General features: G+C 43.5%; 1 protein-coding gene across 3 annotated transcripts in view; it reads left to right on the forward strand.

The window, feature by feature from the left end:
* The window catches only part of stmA (Protein EFR3 homolog stmA), a 35,117-nt gene that overhangs the window by 9,927 nt on the left and 661 nt on the right, over positions 1-24,529 (forward strand). For 2 of the 3 annotated variants that reach the window (XM_037415419.2, XM_075873056.1), the window contains 13 exons: positions 1,500-1,621; positions 2,297-2,434; positions 4,377-4,451; positions 5,143-5,274; positions 5,805-5,883; positions 6,857-7,119; positions 8,230-8,476; positions 10,995-11,177; positions 12,296-12,520; positions 17,563-17,694; positions 19,576-19,768; positions 21,503-21,591; positions 22,442-22,603. In XM_037415419.2, the coding sequence (XP_037271316.2) occupies positions 1,500-1,621; positions 2,297-2,434; positions 4,377-4,451; positions 5,143-5,274; positions 5,805-5,883; positions 6,857-7,119; positions 8,230-8,476; positions 10,995-11,177; positions 12,296-12,520; positions 17,563-17,694; positions 19,576-19,768; positions 21,503-21,591; positions 22,442-22,603 (2,040 nt within the window). The remainder of the gene's footprint in view (positions 1-1,499; positions 1,622-2,296; positions 2,435-4,376; positions 4,452-5,142; positions 5,275-5,804; positions 5,884-6,856; positions 7,120-8,229; positions 8,477-10,994; positions 11,178-12,295; positions 12,521-17,562; positions 17,695-19,575; positions 19,769-21,502; positions 21,592-22,441; positions 22,604-24,529) is intronic. The other variant, XM_037415418.2, reaches the window with a different exon arrangement.

Raw genomic sequence — 24,529 nt, forward strand, 5'->3', positions numbered from 1 at the left:
TAGGCATTTAAAAAAATAAAAAGCTTGTCTCAGGCACTGCGCGACTGTACCACGCTTAGGCTCCAGCGGAAATGTTTTGCCAACGGCTGCCCTGCATGTGCGCCGGTGGCGTCACGCTGCGACGTACCCTGGTAGAGGTCTATTGTACAAGCGCCACTTGAAGGGCATAAACTGCTAATAGGTGACTGAAGTTGTGTCCTTGACCATCTTTGCCTCTGCATTTTAAATCATTCATCTGCTGTTTTTAGTTATTCAGTGTGATGTTAAGGACAATGCAGTGGGTTATAGCGAATGTTTCAGCTAACTTTTGCCTAGTATTACAAAAACAAGCACATGTGCTATGCGTGTTAAATCGACCCCATTAAGGCCAAACCTCATAAGCGCGAAAATGCACGTGACAGCGACAAGGGACGCGACGTAGATTGGCTTCGCGCGATCAGTCGCTAGCGCAGGCATACCTCATTCACGCGACGGCTTCGGCGAGCGAATTCCACTGTTGCTGGCATGAGGCCGTCTACTCGCACCAAGAAAACCGCGTAGCGAGCGGTATGCAATTTAAAAATAAGATATATTGTTGTGTAATGAAACGGAAAGTGTTTATTATTGCCTTGCAGCACTTTTTTATATGCACATGCGTAATAAACATTGCGTTATTTCTTGTTGCGCATACGTGACTCGGGCAGGGTCACGTGCTCCTATGTAGTGTTTGTCTTTTTCGGTTTTTCGCTATTGGCTGCTTGAGCCCAGCACTTCCGGGCGACGAGCGACGGTTTCCAAATCTGGAGAACCGAGCGATCGCGCGAAAACAAGCACGTGACAGTCGCGGGAACGCCCTGTTTCGTCGCTCGTCGCTGTCGCGTGCATTTTCGTGCTTATGAGGTTTGGCTCTTATTGTTCTGAGCCATACACAACATGTCGTAATATTTTTCCAATCTGCCAAGCTGCCTAATTAACAAAATTTGTTTAATTAAACTTTCACTTACCAACTCTAGCAAAAAACCTTCAATGCAAAAGTTGTAGCTCTTCTTAAACATCAGAATATTTCATTCACGCTAAGATGACTTCTGATCTGATAAGCTGGGAAGATAACAAAGATGACTTAATTAATCTTTAAAGCCCCTAATTATAAATATTCACTATAACAGTTTTAATTCTGTTCAGCAATCGGGGTTAATTCATCCATGCCAAGATAGCTGCCCAGTTTAATTGTCATTCAGCATTTTTTTTTTTTTTTGAATGCGCAAGATCAAAAAGTTCATGTGGCACAATTTAGCTGAAACACCCTGAACACCCTGAATATTGAAAATTGTAATAGCTTGCATAACTTTGGAGGTGCATGTAAAAGCGAACTTGTGCTTTCTTTTTTTGTTGCACTGTTTCCTTGAGCCAAACACACCAGGTTTTGATACAAAAAGATACATATTTTTTTCATTTTAGTCAAGTGCCAGCTTAATTCTGTGCACTTAGCATGTGGATTTGTTTCTTTCCCACGCTTGCAGTTTGTTAGGTTTGCCAATATAGAAGAGGACACGCCATCATATCATCGACGGTACGACTTCTTTGTGTCCAAGTTTTCCTCCCTCTGTCACGACAACAATCCAGATGTCGAGCTGAGGAAACAGTAAGAACTCTTGAACCTGTTTTTTTTTTTTAAGTATTTTGCCTATTGTTAATTAAATGGTTGAAGAAAAATGTGGGGTAGAGAGTCAATCATAGTGCATAAAGGAAAATTGGAAAGGTTATTATTATAACTGTAATATTTCAGTATGTTGAACATTCGCGAGTGAAATTGCAGCCTGACATTGACTCACTTGCGAATGTTCAACATGCCATAACTTTATCTCAGATGGGCTCAGAACATCTTTTTTTGTCTTCTTGTATACAGCACTCATAATAAATTGTCATAATATTCCAGTTTACTTGTTAACTTTCTCAGTTTAGAAGAATACGTGCCAAAGCAGATGAAATTTTTTAAACTGTATATTGTGTTAGAAAAATATGTGCATATTTAAAATCAGTACAGCTTTATACATAAACTGGGAAGTCTAATAAAAATTGATCAAGCATTTTGAAAAACCTTTTATAGAGACCTGTGTTCTGGGCATGAGTGTAGGATGAGAAAGCGACGGCAGAAATGATTGCATTGAGCGGAGCGTTCACTGACGAGGCTTTTGCATTTGTCCTTGTCTTGTCGTCTGATCTGTACACTATTTCTAATGCATGTCCAGGCTAGCAAAGCTTCAGACATTTAGGGCCAGGGCTTTTCAAGACGAGTCCCTCTTGTGTGTGTCTGTAGGCTGCGTCTAGCGGGACTACGGGGTCTACAAGGAGTGGTGCGGAAGACTGTCAGTGACGACCTCCAGGTGAATATCTGGGACGAAACCCACATGGAAAAGATTGTGCCTTCGCTGCTGTTCAACATGCAGGATGCCAAGTGAGTTGTGTAGACAAATGGTTGAAGACTTGCCTCCCAACTGATTGCTCCATGGAGTGTGGCAGGATGTGCACTTGCCACTTATGTCATGGCATTGAACCTAGAGCTAGAAGCTGTAGGCAGTATTGCATAGTGAAATAGTTTCTTGATCTGTTTAAAGCCAGGTCCAAACTAAATAAGGAACAACGAAGGGCTTCAACATGTCGTGGAGCTTTTAAAAGCATCTTTGATAATGGTTACTTCTCATTGTTTGAAGGTTCGATTCGTGCAAAAATGCTGCAATGGCTTACAGGCTGCCACTTTTTGTTTCTGGGCATGAGTTCGAAAATTTGATCCCTATTCATTACAGTCGTAATCTGATCGGGGCAGAATTTAAAAACATCACCATGTCTTAACGTTCAATGCACATTAAAGAAGCCTGTGTAGGTAAAGTTAATCTGAAGCACTGTAGTGTGTGTCTGTGTGTATGCATGTGTGTGTTTGTGTGTGTGTATTCTGATAGCAACATAACAGCACTAAATTGATTTAATTGTTTATAGGCATGCTCTGTATGCAGTTGGGTAGAAGGGGAAGAAAATGTCTGGCTTTTAGCTACACTCAATCATTTCATGAAGCTCAGCCAACCGACACTGCCAGAAAGCTGATACTTCAGCGCATTTGGGTCAAAAAGTTAAAATTGCAGCTTTTGTTCAAGTGTCGCTTATTGCTAAAAGCAATAAATAAGTGTTCAGTACTAGGGGAGCAAAAGGATCTAAGCACCCTATATCACTGCACCTATTGCTCTTGGCAGTACACAACACTTTAACAACGCTGCAGTTTTAGCTTATTAAGCTAAGTGTGCTGAAGTTGCAAATTAGCACTAGGTGTGCGTAGTTTCCAGAGCGCAAATGTCTCTTGCCACACATGATTGGCCAAGGCTCGCGCAAACATTGAGAAAGGAGGATGCCATGCAAACCTCGACCAATCGCTTGTAGCAGATATTTTTGTTTGCTTATAGAATGTTTACAGGATTGTGCCTTGGGTTGAAGGACGTTCGGTCTGTGAACGGTAACATTTTTTCAAAGAGCCGGTCCATTTCTTACGACTTATGGCCAGATGACAAACTTTTTTCCGGAAAGGGCGAGTGTTCCATATGTCGCGCAAAGAGTTGCTGCCAAAAAGAACATGAAGCCTGCGGAATGACCCTTCTTTTTCTGTAAGATCCAAATCTTGTCTCCAGCAAGACAGATACCTATTCCATGGCTATGGTACAAGTTTAAAGAGGGTGTACCACATTTGCTCCATCCGACTCTGTTCACCTGACAGATGTTTCCATGGTCTGGCATTTTACAACTCTCTCAACTTTAAGAAAATATATTGAAAATAAACTGGTTTTGCTAGCCAGACACTGGACAGGTGGTAAGCCAAGCTATGGTTAAATAAGCAAACTTACTATAGAATTCAATGCAGTTACAACTGAAACTGCTATTACTTCAATAGAAATAGTGGGGCCCTCTGAAGATAAACATCTAAATAATAATTCAGCTGCATTTTCGGGGGGTCCTGTTTGATCTCTGGCTGCTTTAAGGCTTCTCTGTTGCCTAGCTTGTAATAATAAGAGCATGGAAACTCATCATGTCTTCATGTTGACATGAATGCCATGAATCGGCAAGAAAAACAGGCGCTACATTTCGCCCTGATTTGAGAAGGTGTTGATTAATCGACATGGGCAATAACTTTTAGGCTGACATAGCTTTATGCTGGCATAGCCTTAGGTTGTATTATGTTTTGTTTTCCTTCTTTCGCGTTATCGTTCTTTTGTGCACCACCGTGCTAAGATATCTTTAGGCCAACACAGCTTTTAGCCTTATTGTTTCATTTTTGTACCAAACTATACTGTTCAGTAACGCTATTTTACTTTGCTATAAGCAGCAGCAAACTATTTCTCTTCATTTCCTTCCAGCTTAGAAAAGGCAAGAACTCCTTCCATTCACTCACATCAAGAAAGCGCAGAAGTCGGCGGCACTGCCAAGACAAGGTTTTGATTTGCTCTCATTCAAATTCTTCTCGCAAGTGTCGTTGGCCATAACGCTACTGTAAGCACAGCGAGAAATCGCCCATAACGCCGCCAGATTGCTTACGCTAACTCCTTTAAGTGCTCTGTAACGCTATAAAAAAATTTCGATGGTCATTTACGCTATTACTAAGACGACTTGGAGGCCTTATTGGTGATGTATCAAAGACTGATACGTCATATCAGAAGCATAATTCATTGGGCCTCATTTACATACTTCTCTGGCCTACTGCTCAATCCACTAGGCCCTGGCTCAGCATCTTCCCGTGTTATTCAACAGCCGTCAGTTGGCTCAATGATATAAACGGCACTCTTTTATACCTTTCGAGAAGCTGACAACACTCTGCAAAAGCTCTCCATGACATCTGCCTTACTAAGGGATCGTCTTCTTTATTTTGTTTATCGCCTCAGCTTCACAGTTTTGCAATGATGAGTTCTCAGCCTGTGTGCTTCAAGACATGCTTGAAAGGTCACACGATTTTTTGTACCGTTTCATGCTCACACTGCTGCCTTGTTCAAGGGCACCTTCACATCAGCAGACACAGCTTTCGCTTTAAGAAGGAAAACAGATTGGTATAAGATATGAGCAGTTATTTTGTGAGAATTGGAAGTTACACTTAAGCAATCTGTACCACTGCTTTCTTATGTTTGCCAGTGCGCGGGCTTCGGAGACGCCAGATAGTCCCCAAGTGGAGACACCCGTCACCTTGGCCGAGAACTGCTTCCGGGAAGTCATGGGGCGAGCCACATACGGTCACATCGCATCTGTCATCAAGCCAGTTCTGAAGTGAGTAGCGATCTTGCACAGCCTCGAATCATCATTGGCCAGGGAACAAAATGCACTTCTCTAAGTAGCTAGCTGCAGAAATGTCTACTAGGCCACATTTTCAAACTCTTTTTCTTTTTTAAAGTTTGAAAACGGCAACTGCAACTGGGTGCTATCCAGACATCTCCAAATAATTAACTGCTGCACATTTGAGCAAACCAGGTTTCTAGCTCTGAAGGTGGGTAATTAATGATTTATTACAAATGAAAATTTATTCTGTCAGGATACTCTGTTAAATTTTTCTAATTATTTTGATAAATCTGCCCAGTTATTTAGATTTCCTTGCATTGTATGAGATATGGGCATGTGTAGCTTTACTGATTATGAGCACTTATTTCTGTTCACTAATTATTTCTGTTCATTCCAAACATCAGAGTGAGTTTGGAGATATTTTATACCTCTGTTCAATGAGCAGCTCTGCACTTTGCTACCAATCAGTCACCTCATGGGCGAACAGAGGGGAGCACTATTTGTTTGTTCTGCTTGTCCAGGCACCTGGACAACCACCAACTCTGGGTACCCAACACCTTCTCTGTGTACACATTCAAGATCATCATGTACTCCATACAGGCAAGTGAAACGCTTGCCAAACTGCACATTATTCAACTGCCCCTTTTAATATGGTAGCGTTAAAAGACCCATGTCACACGAAATGAGGTGTCGACATCAGCGGTGTTGTCCGCAATGCACAAAATCCTGATGGATGCATCAAGTAAATATATCTTGGTTTGAGACCAAGTCGAACTCAGGCATATTGTAGGGCATTTAAGTATCATATCGTGTAGCCACATTACTGCTTGAAATTTTTCGTTAAAAAAGAAGGAACTTACGCAAGCATTATGTCATATAAGAAGTCGCATTAACTGATATCATGTTGCGGGGCAAAAGTGTGAAATTTAATTGGCTGTCATACCTGTGAATTGCGTAACGAGTATATGACTTGAAGCTGCCTACCCATTACAAAAGGGTCATCCGTAATTCCTTATCATCACCATTATCCAAATCCTGAACAAAGGGTGCGAACTGCTTAGGTATGCATACAGCCTTACACATGTGTAGTGGGTTCTCTGCGACTTCGAAAAATGGCGAATTGTGGTATAGTGGTCACTTTGCAATTGGTGTTTCTGTAGGCACCCTGGGAGAGTTCACAACGGGCAGTGTCGTGCATACAAATGCTCCTTCACTAATTAGGCTGCTGAGGTGATATTGATTGATTCATATGTGGGGTTTAACGTCGCGATACCACCATATGATTATGAGAGACGCCGTAGGGGAGGGCTCCGGAAATTTCGACCACCTGGAGTGCTTTAACGTGCACCCAAATCTGAGCACACGACCCTGGGGCTGCTGAGGTGTCCAACAAAAAGTGAAGTATGGCAAGCAAATGAGAAAGCATTGCTAGCATGACCCGACAATGCTATTGCATTCTACTTTTAAAGGCAAGGTCTATTACTAGAACGATGCTTTGCTTTTGATAGAAGATAATGCCTCTGTGCAGAATGTCCTCAGAGTCTGTATATATTTTTTACGTGCATGCTCCCAGGCACAGTACTCGTATGCGGTGATCCAAATCCTGATGAACCACCTGGACGAGATGTACCGAGTTGAAACTGGTGCCAGCACTGTGGACGAGACCGATCAGGACCAGGGTACCCCCGTCTCCAAGGGCCCCAAGGTCCGCACTGGCATTGTCAAGGTGCTCTTCCACATCGTCACCATCGCAGCCGGAGAAAGTGTTGGGCCCTCGGTCCTCGAAGTGTTCCACTCACTGCTCAATCACCTGCGGCATTCAATCACCATCCGCAGGTGAGCATTGGCAGGTGTCAAGAAATGCATTACTTGCACATACTTACATTGCAAAAGTGACAGACTAAATAAAGAGTTACTGGCAAATCATAAAACGCTGATCAAATATTTTTTATTCTGGCATTAAATCATCACATAGACAGGGTTGTCACTGGTGGCTACTTTTCGCCAAATTGGCAAATTTGAGATGCCCGTGGCGACATAAAATCATGATTGACGACATGGCAATGTTTTTGTGATTTTCGGCTTAGGTCTGGACTGAGTTATGTATTTTATTCTCAGCGTCTTCAAAACAAATGGGCGACAAAATTTTTGCTATTTGCTGTAGCTTTAGACTCACCAGTAGGAGGTCCACTTTATGTGCAGTTCAGTACGTCTGTTCTGTTCCTCGTGTGTATTTTCTCAATTCACCAAGATCCTTGAGGCTCTGGTGCATCCACCAGCAACCTCCAAGCACAATTTAGGTCAGTGGACTTCTCGCCTGCCGCGAGGTGGTGGTGTGTACTAAGTCCTTTAGGGGCTTCAAGAGCTTTAGGCTTCTTTAAAATTTGGCTTCTGAAGTGGCTAGGTGACGATAAGGCCGCGTGTTCCGACCACAGCTCCAACTGTTCTAAATAGATTGTCGAGTTCTTCCCGGCTGTAGTACCCCCTAATTTTTTATGTGCAGTTTAAATTTCTTAATAACATTCTTTTAGGGTCGGCCAAGAAGTCTGCCTCTTTGGACAGCCTTCAGAAACTGCACTGAAGGGAATGTTTAGCGTAAGCATGACCGCACAGAAAACGTGTCGCACGCAGGAATATGGTTGGTGAAAGATGAGGTGAGAAGTCAGACATGTTAGATATGTGGTGCAGAGAATGAAGGATGTGAGAGTGTTTAGTGAACATGTGGATCGTAAAGTACATTGTTGAATCTAACACAGTGCTCATTGGTTGTCAGGCGAGGTGGTGTAGTGCACGAGACAAGAAAAAGGGTCGAACACAATGACGCCCATAGAGCGCGGTGTCTTGGTGGCCATTTCTTTGTCTCGTCTTCTGCGCTACTCTACTCGACCCCTTTAAATCTTTGGCCAGCTGCATATAACCTTCTCGTTTTGCATCTTGTGCGTACAGCTCGGATGGGAGTGATGTTGAGGACGAGCGAGAGTTCCAGGAGGCAGTGATTGCCACGTTGGGCGAGTTTGCCAACAACTTGCCCGACTACCAGAAGATCGAAATCATGATGTTCATCCTTGGAAAGGTGCCCGCACCCCAGGGTCCTGACGAGGGCTTTGATGCCCATGACGGCGGTGTGGCACCCAACTTGAAAGACAACTCGGAGGTCTTGCTGCAGCACATTATGCTCAAGTCACTCCTCACGGTAAGCACCTTCTTAAAAAAACTATCATTGCATGTTTTCCTTCTGAAGAAAAAAATTGCAGTGCAAAAAAACACAAGGACAGGCAAAGAACTCAACATAATTCACTTGCTTTGTAATGTTCGAATAAATGCTGAAACTTTTTTTTTGCTATGCGAGTACAGGATCAATGCTTGTATGTGCTTTATGCTGTGTGGGTATTTGTAATATGGGTGGTTTGGGGGTTTTGGGAGCGCTTACTGCCACAGAATTTGTTTCATTTTATTATTTTTGCATGTTTGCCAATGTCAGTGTTTTGCAGTATATTACTTCATGTACTTCCCTTTTTTTTCCTTTTATCTTTTTCTTTTTTCGAGCTTGTGTTGTGTGAATTATTTATGCCCCACTACTGCCTAAGGCCTTCATGGAAGGCTGGCAGCAGGTAACAAGATGGATAAAATAAAAAAAAAAAAAACGCTGGTTCTTTTTCTGTCCTTGTGTTGCCTTGCACTACAATTTTTTTCTTCAGAAGTCATGAGCCAATTAGGCCAAATAAACATTTTGCTAACGCTGTTTCCGGTGTCGGCTAGTGTAGCCTAGTGTAGGCTTACAGTGGTGGGCTGCAGACGACGTGCGTAGGGTGGCGATGATGCGTTGGAGTCACGCGACAGAGTCTATCATCCCGTTGGTGCAGGAATCCTCAAGCGCTCCAAATCATTGGTCTCTCCGAGTAACCTGCAAAGATGGTGTTGCCACACCATAAATAGACCTTTCCAGGGAAAATCTGCTCTGCCACGAAGCCCCACTTCGAGGTTAAATGTCATAGCCTCACATCGACTCATCCTTTTTCAAGTTTAAAAGCTTGTTATACTACTCGCTTATATGTTCTAAGTATAGTAAATTTTCAAGCATAACATATTTTACAGGTTATCACTAGTATTCTGCCGAAAGCCAAATCCTGATACTATTCAAAGTTGCTTCCACTTCCTTTGAATAAAAAAAAAAAAAACATTTGCATGATCCATGTTTCAGTTTTCTTTTTTTTTATATATATTGTGCAAGTTGATTGGGCCATGACAAATGTGCCCATTTTTTTATATGTGATGTACAGTGTTTGGATTCGACTCAAAATTATTGACCAGATCATCAATCCCTTCGAATTCACGCCAAACCTAAAATTTACTATTTGCACAAGCGTAGTAGGAAGCGAAGACATACACGTTCTAAGATAAGCAGTTGCTGCCTTTAAGAAAACGAGACTGCTTGTTGAAACGTTAAAGGGGCCCTGCAACACTTTTTGAGCATGGTCAGAAAACGTTGCCGATCGGTAGTAGAGGTTCCCGAGAACACGCAAGCGAAAAAATATAGCACAGCATGCGGCCTGGAATTCACAATAAATCATCAAGGTCAGCTAAAAATTGCTTTCTCTTCTCTCGACAAATCACGGAATAAGCCCAAAAATCGCTCGTAGTAAGCCCATCTATCAGCTATTGGCTGATTTGAACATGGCGAGCTCGGTTGTTACAGAGATTGCCGCAAGATGCTGTCACTTGTCCACGCGTGCGCGCGGGATCGCACTTAACAAGTTGGGTATTGAAAAAAAAAAGAAAAAAAGTGCTCAAGGTCACAAGGCACGAGTGACGTTTTTTGTTTGCCCCTTCCATCCTTCCCTACTTAGCTTCCAGCGCTTCCGTCGGGACGAGAGAAAAGAGAATACAATTGCAGCATGTGACAAATCTTTGTAACTCCACTCGTATTGGATGGATTCTTAAAAATTTTGCGGCGTTGAATTTGTGAGTGAATACCCTTTTCCAGTGAATTAATTACATGGTTACTCAAAAAAGTGTTTCAGGGCCCCTTTAACTCCAGCTGCACCCCATGTTAAAAAAATTGGGGCACCCTTAAGCTTCGCCTTTAAGAGTTGGAACGATAGCAATATTCTGTTCCTAGTTCGTACTTCAAGCATTTAGGGTATGAAGTATTTTCGAACTTGCTATGCACCCACTACGTGGCCTTAAAGGGAATAGGCACAGTAACGTGGGTGCCTTTTGTAGTAGGTGGCCCACTTTAAACTATGAAGTCATTATGATAATCGCACGTTTTGACACTCGATGGCAATGTGTGCTTGTATTATGCATTATTACTGCATTATTTCATGTTGTATTGTGAAGCATGTATACAGGACATGTGTTTGTAAAGCATGAAAATTACTTTAATTGCATTTCCAAGCAAAGGAAGTTAGGAAGTTGTTTTTATTGCATTCACAAGCAAACACGTGGCTGTGTGGTAGAAACTGCTTGCCACGCAAACGACCCGAGTTCGATCCTCACTTGGACCCAGAATTTTTTATCATTTATTTTATTTGCATATTTCTCAATTTTTTGGTCATGCACAAGATGATGATTTTTTTGCTCACAACCAATGACATCGATGCTGGAATTTCTGCGAAAAGAGCTCTTTAAAGCTATTGCATTAAAAATTTTTTTTTTGCTTTGAGCTTCCTCCATGTTCCCCTCACACATCATGTTTTTGACGCTTGCAGGTGGGCCAAAAGTATCGGACAGTGCAACTGAGCCAGGCATTTCCAACGGCGTTCCTGCAGTCCCTGCTGCGCATGTCACTGGCCAGAGATCCCTCCGTGCGCCTCTTGGTGCAGAACATCCTTCACACACTGCTCGACAGGCATAAGAACCTCAAACATCTGAGCGTCATGCCAAACTGCCAGGTAAAGCCAGAAAGGTGCCCTTACTCACGCTCAATTGAGGATACCTTTTTTTCATAAGCTGTCACACTACATGACAGTCTAAAGGGGCTGATTGAATATTCTAAAAGAAGGCACTGTTGCATCCGCGCCGTAGCAAATTTCTGAAGTCAGCTATGCCGCAGTGCAGAGGCGTAGCCAGGCAGGGGGTGGCAGATTAGGCCCATGCCTCCCTCCCTCCCAATTTTTTTTTTTTTTTGCCATGGCATAGAGAGTGAAATATGACCATTTCAAAGGGGTGCCCACTTCGAAATCAACGCCTCCCCCCCCTCCCTCCTCCAGAAATTATCTGCTACACCCTTGACCCTACGTCATAACGTTGTGCTGCGATAAAGCACACTATAAATTTAAAGGGACGCTTGGGTATGTTGGGGTTGTGGGCAGAGGTTCAGTGGCTTGCCCATTAAAAAACCCCATTAATTTACCTTGCCTTGTGTAACAATTTGATGGAGGTGCTAGGCGCTGTGCTTTCTTTGTTCCATCCTTGGATAAAATAATCGTAGTAATTCCCGCACTATGTCCGGATTATCGAGGAGAATCATCAAGGAAACGCAGCGCCTCATGGCCGAACCAGTGCCCGGCATTAGTGCAATTCCGGACGAACAGAAAGCGAGGTACTTTCACGTTGTCGTAGCCGGTCTCGAAGGGTCACCGTTTGAAGGAGGAGTGTTTAAATTGGAACTGTTTCTTCCTGAAGAGTACCCGATGCTTGCTCCCAAAGTGCGCTTCATGGCAAAGATCTACCACCCCAACATAGACAAGTTAAGTCGTATATACCTGGACATACTCAAAGACAAGTGGAGCCCAGCGCTCCAGATCCGCACGGTGCTGTTGTCCATCCAAGTTTTGCTCAGTGCCCCTAACCCCGACGACCCCTTGGCGAATGACGTGGCCGAGCAATGGAGGCAACGTTGTCTTCATTCTCTATCGCGCTTCCCTTGTTTTTCCTTGTAGTGATAGTTCTTATCAATATATTATAAAAACGGGTATTGTTATAAGTAGGTTCGCCTGTATAGGACTTCCAATGTCAAATTGTCTTGATGAATACATAAAACACTCGGTGAATTTTCGCGGCCCCGCAGGACCCAGTGGGTGAACTGCACGTAGAGAAGTGTTCGCGGCAGGACACAGTGTTCATGAAGAAAAACGGACCTGACTTGCTAAGCCACATCTACGAGAACGCCCAGCTGTCCAACAACCTTCCCACAAACTACCAAGCCCTGTACACCACGCTGGCTCTGCTCTGTGTCGAGCTGGGCAGCGAGGATGTGCTCATCGAGTTGCTACGACTGATGTTTGCCATACAGGTGACTATGCATTGCATTTTTGCATACTAGTGTAGTCCACTAGTAATGTAGACAGATTACTGCAGTGTAATAGGCCCACTGTGAGTGCTTAGATATTTGCGCAAGCCACATGAGCTTTATCAAGTGCTCAGTTTAATTGTACATTGTAGTAACACAAGTGGAGTACTGTTGCTGGTTTAGTGTGATTTTTCTTTTTTGCACTGGCTGGATTATATATGGTAATGATTCTTTAGAATGATTTTTAGTTATGTCTAAGACCTTTTAATACAGAAAGCAGTCTAACCAAAAAACAAAAATCATCAGCAGTTACAATCGACAGCAGCCATGATACTTGTATTTGATGTGGCATGGCTGATAAGCAACCAACAACACACATATGTTGCTCTATTTAGGGCTCTCTTTATATATATATATATATATATATATATATATATATATATATATATATATATATATATATATATATATATATATATATATATATATATATATATATATATATATATATATATATATATATATATTCGGTTAGGCGACCCTACACAGCCCAGCGCTCTCAGCAGTGGTTCGGCGAGCGACCCCTACCCATCTGCTACAACTGTGGCGTCGAAGGCCACATTGCCAGGTACTGTAACTACCGGCAGCCGCCGAGGTACGACTGCCCACCGAGATCCCACCTGTCCGACTTTGCACAAGCACCAACGTTCCCTGGAAGCGCATCTTACGAGACACCAAGGCCGCTGCGAAACCGTTCTCCAGCCTCTGACCGCAGTCTGACACCCCCGCCAGCCCCTCGCTCCAATCGGTCGCCGTCTCCTAGGCGCCGCTACCCTTCGCCGCCTCCGGAAAACTAGGCAGCGCGGCCGCTGGGGGTGAGGTCGCTGGTGATTCGCTGCAAGAAGAGATACCTCCACCGGTGCTTATGTTTAAAAACAAAGTGCAAGTTTTTGTTGATGGTGTACATACGATGGCTTTGGTGGACACTGGAGCCGCTGTGTCGATCATGAGTGCTGCGTTCAAAGCTCGTTTGGGAAGAAAGGTGACCTTTTTGTTGGAGAAAGCGATAACGTTCTGTGGCGTGGGCGGCAACTCGTTGTGTCCGATTGGTGTTTGTACCGCGGCAGTGTTACTGAGTGATCAAGTGTTTGTGACAGAATTCACGGTTCTTCCGCGGAGCACTCATGACATCATTCTAGGCATAGATTTCTTGCGAATGTGCGGAGCCACTGTAGACTGTCGAAATGGCGAAGTTATCATAAGTGACGCTGTTCCTCATGGACTTATCGAGAATTCGGGTACGGAAAGCGGTGCGCTCCGAGTCTATGAAGATACCGTTATCCCGGCCTTCTGTGCTGTGCGCGTTCCAGTAGCTTCTTCGCATATTAACGACAATAAGACCAGTTTCGATGCGCTAGTGGAGCCTTTCCATCTAAGTTGTATAAAGAAGAACACGTTGGTACCCCACAGCATAGTTTCAGTGAGTGAAGGTCGTTCAGACCTTTGGACAACGAATTATTCAAACGAACCGGTGCTACTACCAGGAGGACTTAAGCTAGCGTCGTTTAAAGAATACTCGCCAACAACAGTAGCTGTCCTCAGTGACGTTCGACGGGATGAACAAGTGACCGCCTGCTCAGACAGTTCGAAAGTTTTACCTATGGTTGATAAGGCGCTGACTGCCGACAAGCGCAGAATGCTTGTGGACGTTTTGTTAAAGTACTTGCAAGTTTTTGATTTCTCCCAGAGTGACCATACGCCTTCCATTCCTCCATTTCGTATACGCCATAGGATAAATACAGAAACAGCACAGCCAATCCGACAAAAACCGTACCGAGTATCGCCGTCCGAGCGCAAGATAATAGACAATCAAGTGCGTGAAATGCTCCAAAAGGGCATCATTCAAGAATCATCGAGCCCTTGGGCAGCTCCTGTGATCCTTGTGAAAAAGAAAGACGGTACCTGGAGATTTTGTGTCGACTATCGCCGTTTGAACTCCATCACGAAGAAAGATGTTTATCCTCTTCCACGAATTGATGACGCCTTGGACTGTCTCCATTCGGCGTCATACTTCTCGTCTATCGATTTACGTTCAGGCTACTGGCAGATTCCCATGCATCCAGCGGACAAGGAAAAGACTGCTTTCATAACTCCAGACGGACTTTATGAATTTAACGTGATGCCGTTTGGATTATGTAATGCTCCTGCCACATTCGAAAGGTTCATGGATACCATTCTGCGTGGCCTAAAATGGAATGTCTGTATGTGCTACCTAGATGACATCGTGATCTTTGGGCGCACATTTCGTGAGCACAACGAACGCGTGGACATTGTTCTGGAATGCATTAGAAACGCTGGCCTTGTACTTAATTCGAAGAAGTGTCATTTCGGCGAGCGACAAACCTTAGTACTTGGGCACCTTGTGAACAAAGATGGGATCAGGCCTGACCCGAGCAAGACAGCAGCTGTGAAAGCGTGCAAACCACCTCGCTCAACGAAAGAGCTTCGCAGCTTCCTAGGCCTGTGCTCGTACTTTCGCCGATTTATTCCTGCATTCGCCGACGTTGCCTTCCCCTTGACCAATCTGCTACGTCAAGGTACTAGCTTTGAATGGACACATGACTGTGAGACGTCTTTCAACCAACTCAAGTTCTTACTCACATCGCAGCCCATTCTCCGGCACTTCGACCCTTCGGCGCCGACCGAAGTTCATACTGACGCCAGTGGCATTGGCATAGGTGCAGTTCTAGTACAACGACACAGTGGAAAGGAACATGTCATTGCGTATGCCAGCAGAACTTTAAGTAAACCAGAACGGAATTACACAGTGACTGAACAAGAATGTTTGGCACTCGTCTTCGCTGTACAGCGATTCCGTTCATACCTGTACGGTCGCCCCTTTCAAGTGGTCACAGACCATCATTCCTTGTGCTGGCTTGTAAGCCTCCGAGACCCATCTGGCCGCCTGGCACGCTGGGCCCTCCGCTTGCAAGAGTATGACTTCACGGTGTCATACAAGAGTGGCAGGAAGCACGCTGACGCTGACTGCCTTTCGCGGATGCCGCTTACTACAACACTTTGCGATGCCGACAATTTCGATCACCTAATTGCGTCAGTGACTCCAGTATTCCCGGACAAGACCACCTTTGAAAATGAACAGCGGAAGGATGTCAGCTTGGAGCCATTATTTGCTGAAGCACGAGCGTCCACTTTGGCCGGACGCTTTTGCGTTCGTGAAGGATTACTTTACAAGAGGACCTTCTCGGCCACGGGTTCCCGCTTCTTGCTGGTGGTGCCACACACACTCCGTTCCTCCATCCTGCGCGCCATGCACGACGACGCAACTTCGGGTCACCTGGGAATGACGCGAACACTCCTTCGTACACAGGAGCGATTTTACTGGCCACGCATGCGCCAGTCAGTTGAGCAGTACGTGGCCAGTTGCACTCAATGCCAGACGCACAAATCAGTCACGACTGCTCCGGCTGGACTTCTACAGCCTGTGACGCCTCCCAGCACTCCCTTTGAGCAAGTTGGCATTGACCTCGTGGGCCCTTTTCCACGCTCGGCAAAAGGCAACCGTTGGATTGTAGTGTGCGCCGATTACCTGACCCGCTACTGCGAAACGGCCGCCCTGCCATCTGCGACTGCTGGCGAAGTATCCTCCTTTCTCCTGCACTCTATCATACTGCGCCACGGACCTCCTCGCGTCATAATAAGCGACCGCGGCCGTCAGTTTACGGCAGACGTTGTTGAGGAACTGCTCCGTATGTGTGGCTCGGAACTTCGTCATTCGACACCTTACCATCCACAGACGAATGGCCTTACTGAACGAACGAACCGGACACTGGTGAATATGCTTTCAATGTACGTGGCGTCCAATCACAAGAACTGGGACGACGTCTTACCGTTCATCACGTATGCCTTCAACACTGCCCAACACGAAACCACCGGCCACAGCCCTTTCTTCCTTCTTTACGTTCGACCCCCTCGTTATACCCTGGACACTATCTTTTCGTTTTATGACAATGACGATCCTTCATTAGCTGAAACACTATGCCTTGCAGAAGAAACTCGGCGTCTTGCCCGCCTGCGTACTATAGCATCGCAAGACCGCTCAAAGCTCCGCTACGACAGCAAACACCGCCACGTCACATATGAACCGGGAGACCTTGTAATGGTGTGGAAGCCTATCCGCAAGCGTGGCTTGTCCACAAAACTTCTCGCCCACTACACTGGCCCATTCGTTGTCCTTGAGCGCCTCAGTGCAGTAGATTATAAAATAGCACGACTGACAGCTAGTGGGAGACGATCAACCAAGACCGAGGTTACCCATGTGGCTCGCCTCAAAGCTTTTAGACTGCGGGACGATGCATGAAACGCGCGGTGCGCTTCGTCTGCGAAGGGGGAAATATTACGACGTGTATGTGCCGGATTGATAAGAGGGAATAGAAGTGTGGACTTGGGAAGAAGAAGATCTCTCGCCAGTTTTATCCGGTGCGGCCTCGCCATCCCAGCTTCCGTTCAATAAACCCCCGTACCCCTACTTCAGGCGTAACAATATATATATATGGTGGGGTGAAATTCAATGGATCCGGTGGAAAATGCGGTAAAAAAAGAGGTCGACAAACGTGCGAAAAAACACTAGTTTTACTAACGTTTCGGCAGGTGGGCCTGCTGAAACGTTAGTAAAACTAGTGTTTTTTCACACGTTTGTCGACCTATATATATATATATATATATATATATATATATATATATATATACATACATACATACATACATACATAACATATTCAGGTAAAGGACAACAAACTTATAGGAAAAGTTTATTTACTCAACATTTTTGGCTAATGGGCCTGCGTTCGCCAGATTAGCACGCACCACGATGACCAATTACTCTGAAGAACACTTATTCAAAAAATTTTGTCTTTCTGCGCACACACCTATGCATACAAACATGTCTGTACGTGTGGCTTTACCACGGAACAGGCATCTCTAGCTGTGAAGCCTTGACACAAGTGCTTGTCGTGCATTCCACGCAGGACCTTCCGGGAAGTGGCTTGGTGAGCATGAGCGGCTCCCACATGGCATCCCTGCATGCCCTGGTGGCTGCCTTCATGTTTCTTGCTGGACAGCTCACTTCCATTCCTTCTCTCTGCACTCACGTCACAGAGGTGAGTCGATGAGCAGTGTTTGACATGGGTAGTGCGGGCTGACTGGTAGCCCATGTAAACTGATCGGTAGTGTTGGCTCTGTCGCGTGATGTGCGACACCCAAAAAGGGCGACATAACAGAGTAGGTAAGACCAAGCACTGTGCTTCTTTCAGCTGTCTTGTCTGCCCTGTTTGCGGTGCAAGTCTGGTGAGTCTGTTCACACAAGGAATTTTGTTGGCCACACTGTTAGAGACACTGTTGAAACATGTGTGCCTGTTCTACAATTGCCTGAAGCTCTCACAAAGCGATTTATTATGCACTTTATTATTGTTCTAAGAATACTGACACACCACATGCTCCATCATACACTCGCACCCAGATATAACGAAATACTGGTACGACGAAGTAAATGAAAAATAGTCTTGCGATAAAGTTTTAGGTATATACCTTTGTAACAAATTTCAAATATAACGGGCCTAATTTCGTTTAAGATGCAAGTCTGTTATAATTAGGTTTGACTCTACTATTAATGTGCAAAACACCCAGACTTAGCAGCATGGGAAATAATGCAACAGGCCCCTTTAATCTATCAGTTTAGCAGCAACATAAGCTTTCTTAAATTTATAACAACATATTTTGTGTGGTTGGGACATCGCTTCAGCCATGTGAATTGACTTAGATAAACTTTTGCATCCCCGCATAGTGCTGTATTTGTGCTGTTCAAGCTTGAATGCTGTCCTTCTGTGTTTTATTTGTGGCCCAAGACGCTGTGCTGTACTTTCGAATAATGGTGTATAGAGATGCTGCCGTGTATCCTGTCATGGCCGATATTTAAAAGGCCCCTAAACCATGCAAACATTACTACTTATTTGTGTCGCAGTTGTGCATGAGCCTATGACGAACGTGTAGCTGTTAGAACTTTTCGAAACGGTGCTACAATAGTGGAGTTTCATGCTTTTAGTTATCATAATGCTGCCCTATCTCATTTCACTTTTTCCTTTGCTACGCTGTACTTGTTGGCTCATCTCTCCTCTTAGCCGAATGGTCCTCCACACCGTGTGAGGGGAATAAGTAGAGAGCGTGCATAGCTGCTGATAGACAAACAGATTCTGTCTGCCGTGGACGTGCCGAAATTTACGTGGTGATGTCATGGCCAATGCTGCGAATACCGAAAGGTATCCCCTGTGTTGTGTTTGCAATTAGTAGATGTTTTACTGAACCATCCAGTACGAAGCATTCAGATGTATTTTTTTATCTTCATCAGCTACAAAAGCTTCAACATAATGAGTTTAGTTTCGTGTGTTGCCTTATGGATGCATAGTGGGCTCTTCGCAGATTGGCAAAGGGAAGAGTTATGGCGCAGTGGACACTTAACTACTGTACTTGCAGTAGGCATTCTAGGATAGTTGGAAACAGCCAATGTTACGCAGACAGTGTATTGAGCGTTCCATGTGCAACTACAAACTGCGCATGCGTATCAGCCATGGTGTCTCTTTATATGCCCGAGCCCTGAATAAAGGTCTTTCGTTTGGTCGCACTCGCCTCTGATGCATGGTGTCAGAACGCCTCTGATACAGACAGTCATTTATTTTCTTATGGCATGGGTGAGCCATGCACTGAGAACAGAAGTCAGGCCAGCAGTTGAGAGGGCAATGACGCACGTGGTGCCCAATCATGCTATCGCATTCTGCTCTTATTAAAGATGAAGCTCAAATGTCCCTCTTCAAGTTTTTTTATATGTGGCTCGCGTACAGTTCTGTCATGTTTGGCACTGCTAAACCTGATGACACTCTAAACTCAATAGACAGGTTTACTTGAAATGCTAAAAAAAATTATCAGAGGTCTGTTAAGGGCCCTCAAACATTTGTTTTGAGTGGTCAGTGTACACCTTGTGGGTGCAGGTGATCAAGGTGCGACGAGAACGCACGCCGCAGTTGTTGCCCCAGGGCCCACCCCTGACGATGCCGCTGGGTCAGGTCCCCGAGCAGGCTCTGTTCGACCGCAACATAGTTGCCGAGGCCCTGCGTAGCACGGGGCACGACCCGTCGAAGCTGTTCACCCCGTACGCACCACGCCACTCCAGTGTTCAGGGAGGTGAGTTGCAGTGCTGTCACATGCCGGCATTTACACTACCATGTCGTGCCATTTTCCAGACGCATGGCTCTTTTATTCAGTCTTTGCTGTAATTCTTCAAGGCTACAACCTTGAAGTTGCAACCTTTAAATTGAACTTTGCACCAGAGTTGTAGCCTTGTAGAAGACAGGCCTTCTTGTCGAAATATCGGTTCCGGTGACATCCGACGCTCACAAATTTTTCATCTTTTTCAAGCCTGAACTTCTGTCGTTTATTCATGTCATTTGCCTTTGGCACTTAAAATTTAGTATATACTCGAAATTTGACACTTAAAATTTGACGCCATCATGTAGCGGCTTTTTATGTTTTGGGAGAAGACATGGTTACTCAGGAAAAGAATGTCAACATTGATATTTATGTCCTGGTCATTACCTTTTTATTTGAATATACTGAAGTCATTTGCATATGCCTCACATGTCAGATGGTCAGTCACAATCAACTGCACAGTATTAATTCAAATTTTTTATGGTAATGAGCTTGCAGTGCTGTTCACTCTGCTAAAAATACAAATAGTACACTAGTTCATAAGCAGCCCCAGGAAAGCATTTTCTATTTATGTTTTATGCAATCAGTTATAGTGCGCAGTCCTCCAGGTCATGTCTCGGCTGTTGTTTCTAGCGAAGTACTGCTAATATGTGGGTTTTGCAGTTAATTATAGTCTCCCTGGCATGCATATTTCGCAAATGCATACACAGTTTGTACGTGCATGATATAGTCGAGTTTAAAGACTGAACTTGGACACATCTAAATTGCAAGCCTCGCACGCCAGCACCAGTATTCCTAGAGAAAGCAATTTAGTACACTTGTGCAAATATTCGACCACCTCGAATTTTCGAACTAATATTAAAGTATTGAACTTGATGCAATTCAAGCTTAAAATATTGAAAATTTCTAAGTTTTCTAAATGAAGGAATAGATCTATACTAGTCCTCATGTGACTCCCTGCAAAGGTGTTTTTCACTGCAGCAGAGGTGTGCTGTACCGCAAGTACATTTATCCAAGAGAAATATGTACTGCCATGAAGCCATACTTCAAGGTTGAATGAACATATTACCGTCACATCAATTCATCGTTCTTATATTTAAAAGCTTGTTACAGTGACATATATGCTCCAAGTGTAAAAAAAATTTTAAACATAACGTGTTTTACATGTTATATTTTGCACTGTACCGAAAGTCACATCTTGTTACCATTCGAAGTTGCTTCCACTCCTTCTTAAACCAAAAGGAATGGCATTCCCACATACCCTGTTTCAATTTTTAAAAATTTAGGGCAGGTTAGCTGGGTCATGACATGTGTGCTCATTTTCTTTATTTGTTGTATGCTATTCACATTTTATTCGGAATCTTTTGACCAAATCACTAGTCGCTTTGAATTTGCTTTGAACCTAAAGTTTTTTATTGGAACAAGTTATAATTTAAAAACATTCTTGCTACAATTCTGTGAAACTAGCTCCGCTATATTTTATAAGAGCAATCTCCAATGGTTCATAACGCAATACATAGCGAAGCTATGTATTGCTTTATGAATTATCCGAGATTGTTACTTTTCACCTAGAGCTTCGGTAAGTGTAAGCACATATAACTGAAACGGATGTAGTAGAACGAGAGCTCACTTATGTGGCAGCCTGATAGCAAATGTGTAAGTTTGTGTGATTGTGCCTTAACGCAAGATCTTTTCTTGATGTTTGCTCAGGGGAGGCCAACGTAACTCGAAGTGTCAGTGACCTGAACTCGAACAACATTGAAGTGGCCAGTGTCAACTCCTCTCCTGGCTTTATTAGAGTAAGTAATATGCTAATATGCATTTACATTAGTTGGCAGGCATTGTTTGTTATGGGAATAGAACTCTTTCATTGTGACCGCCAGTGTATGCATGCTTATAAATACAGTTGAATCTCATTACAGTGATATTGCACCAGTGCAAAAAAAAACTATGTTAGATCCAAACTTTTTTATAAACAAACATCTATGACACTGAACTTCACGACTCCTTTGCCACACTCGTTATGACTTACTCTTTATAAGTGCAGGAAATTTACAAAGTTTGATGCCATGGTCCTACAGGCTGCCTTTAAGGTCTGTGGAATCTTAATAATAAATTGTTTTCTATTTTATAGCAATTATTTGTAATTACAAAGTATTTAAGAATTGTTTATTCAGTCATGCCTTATTTATTTATGAAATAGGTCAAACGACCCAAATAAATTATGTGTGATAGTTACCTGAAGGCAGTCAGCATTTTAAAAAGGAACAAAAAGTTATTTCAAAATTCCTGTAGAAATGCCCCACGTCCATAATTTCATTTAGAACGGTGCTGTCTTCACTAATGTGATTGTGTGTAGCAGAATACTTGCCCTATAAGTTGTATGAAATAACTTAAGGTAGCACAAATCTTTAGTTCACCATGAACTCGGTGTTCGAGTTAGTTTTTTTCTGCCAACATTGGCAGTGATGCCAAAATTAAGTTGTATCTCCAAATGAGGATGCTTTGTATCAAAAGGGTTAGAGTCGAGAAATTACAACTTACAATTCCTACAGCCTAACTGTATCCACCTGCTGTTTGCCATGCTTTCTGTAGAGATTGTAGCATGACACTGTTGTCTAAGAGAGCTTCTCCCTTTGTGCAACGCAGAAGCATCCCGAGGAGGAGATAACGGTGGAGGCCCTGAAGAAGATGATGCAGGAGCCGGTCAACTCGCAAAAGGTGGCCGAGGAGCAGCGCTACAAGGTTCTTGAGCGCTTCCGCAGCACACCCTTCCTCGAGCTGCTGTCCAGTGCACAGCAGCATCACCAGGTACCCTCGCCATTTTGGTCAGGTCTTTGAACTGGTCTGAGGCACTTGAATGTCTCACTAGCACTGGCACAGAATACTAGTTGTCCACGATTTATCTTCACTGTATGTGCTTGTTGAGCATACTGTCATTTTTTTTATGAAAGAGAATGCACGACCCTGTAGCGAATTTCGCACAAGGACACACGAGTTTGTTGCAAAGACAACTTTTTATGCAGTGCCGGGGTGAAGTGAAAAGCAGGGCCATTCTTAGTGCTACCTGAACTGTTCTTGCTTTTTCGGACACCCCTCTTTCTGAATTTTTAATGCTATTTTTGTATTTTTATTCTCTTCCCGCAATAGGTAAAAATAGCAGTTTTTCTAACAAAAATGGGTTCACGTATGTTTTTTTATTTCTTTCTTCATGCAGTATTTCCTGTCTTCCAAAAGTTTCTGCCTTTCTTAATTAAGACTGGACTACACACAATAGCAAAGCTTCTGTTAGCCCACTCAACATTCTGTTTCTTGTAGTGTTTCCTTAAGATCAGGTTGCTTTTTTGTGTCTTGTACATACAGTGTTCTAGCAGATTTCTGTGAGCGTTTGTAGGTGAGTTCAGTGCTTTCTTTTGCTGGAACTTTTTATCAGACATGTGGAAAAAGCAGCCAACATTCGTCCTGCAGGCAACAATGCAAGCAGCCCAGTTTTTTGAAGCATACCAAGCTCCACCGGGTGACCACATTGGTTTGCAGCACGAAGGGATTAATCCCAAAGACATTGCGACACTAATAAAATCATCACAATAGCAGCGTTTGGTCTTGTTTAAATTGGAGGTTGCTTTTATTTTCTGCTTTATTGTCTGCCGCTTAACCTTTGGTTGAACATGAAAATGTGGTGAACCATCAACTGCTCAGTAACTGTTATCACTTGTACATGAGCCTAATAGGTAGTGGTATACCAATATTCACTAACTGAATTAAAAAGTCAGCATTTATATACTGATTATTATGATCTTGATAGCTTGTCAGTATTTCAGTATCATCAACTGTGTTTAATCAAATACAAATTTCTATCCAGTGAACATAGTAGACATAACAGAAGTTGCAGAACAAGGCAGACTATGTCACTCAGGGATACAGACTTTACTGGCCAAGTCAGTTATTTGTACTATGCAAAATTTCTTTGCTATTAAAAAAAACGAATATTCATAACACACCTTATGCACTTACAGGAAGCAAGGCATTATAATTTCAATGTAATGACAAAAACTTGCCAAAATAATGATTCAGCAGTGTAAGCATTGTTTTTTTAGAGTGGTGGGTACAGGAGCTTATTTTGCAGAAGTGTGTAGCAGTGGATTCGATTTTGACGTATTAGCTCTAGACTAAAAAATATTGGTTGCACACACACCCCCTAACATTGCAATCACATTCGATTCCTGCAATGACATTAAAGGGGGCAGTGCCCAGTTACACATCTGCCTATTCATGGTTCTTCGTAACCCGCACATTACCTCATGTAGCGATGACTTCATCCGTGACTATTACATGGCGGCTACTATATTTCATTGGTAAATTTTAAATTGAACACAGAAATTCATTATTGAAAATGTATAATTAATAAATACTTTTTTATTTTAACTATTTATGACAGCATTTGATGCTGTCACATAGTGAAACAAAGCAATCTGTTGTGTTGAAAAAGTATGAAGGTTTGTTATTATGACGTATGGAGTCCTTCGCTTGTGTGTTTTCCTTCCTTATCATCTACAACTAACCGATTGCGGCCAGTTGCCAACCGCAAGTTTGTAGCGGGCATTGTTACTCGTAAAGCTTTCTGCTGTGACTATTTGTTTAGTATGAAAAATATAGGAAAGGAGCATAAAGTCAAGTTGGGCTAGTTGGTCAGGATTCATTTGTTCACTCGGTTTCAGCGCCGTGTTGTCCATTTTC

This window comes from Rhipicephalus microplus, chromosome 9 (genome assembly GCF_043290135.1).
Source record: "Rhipicephalus microplus isolate Deutch F79 chromosome 9, USDA_Rmic, whole genome shotgun sequence".
NCBI lineage: Eukaryota > Metazoa > Arthropoda > Arachnida > Ixodida > Ixodidae > Rhipicephalus > Rhipicephalus microplus.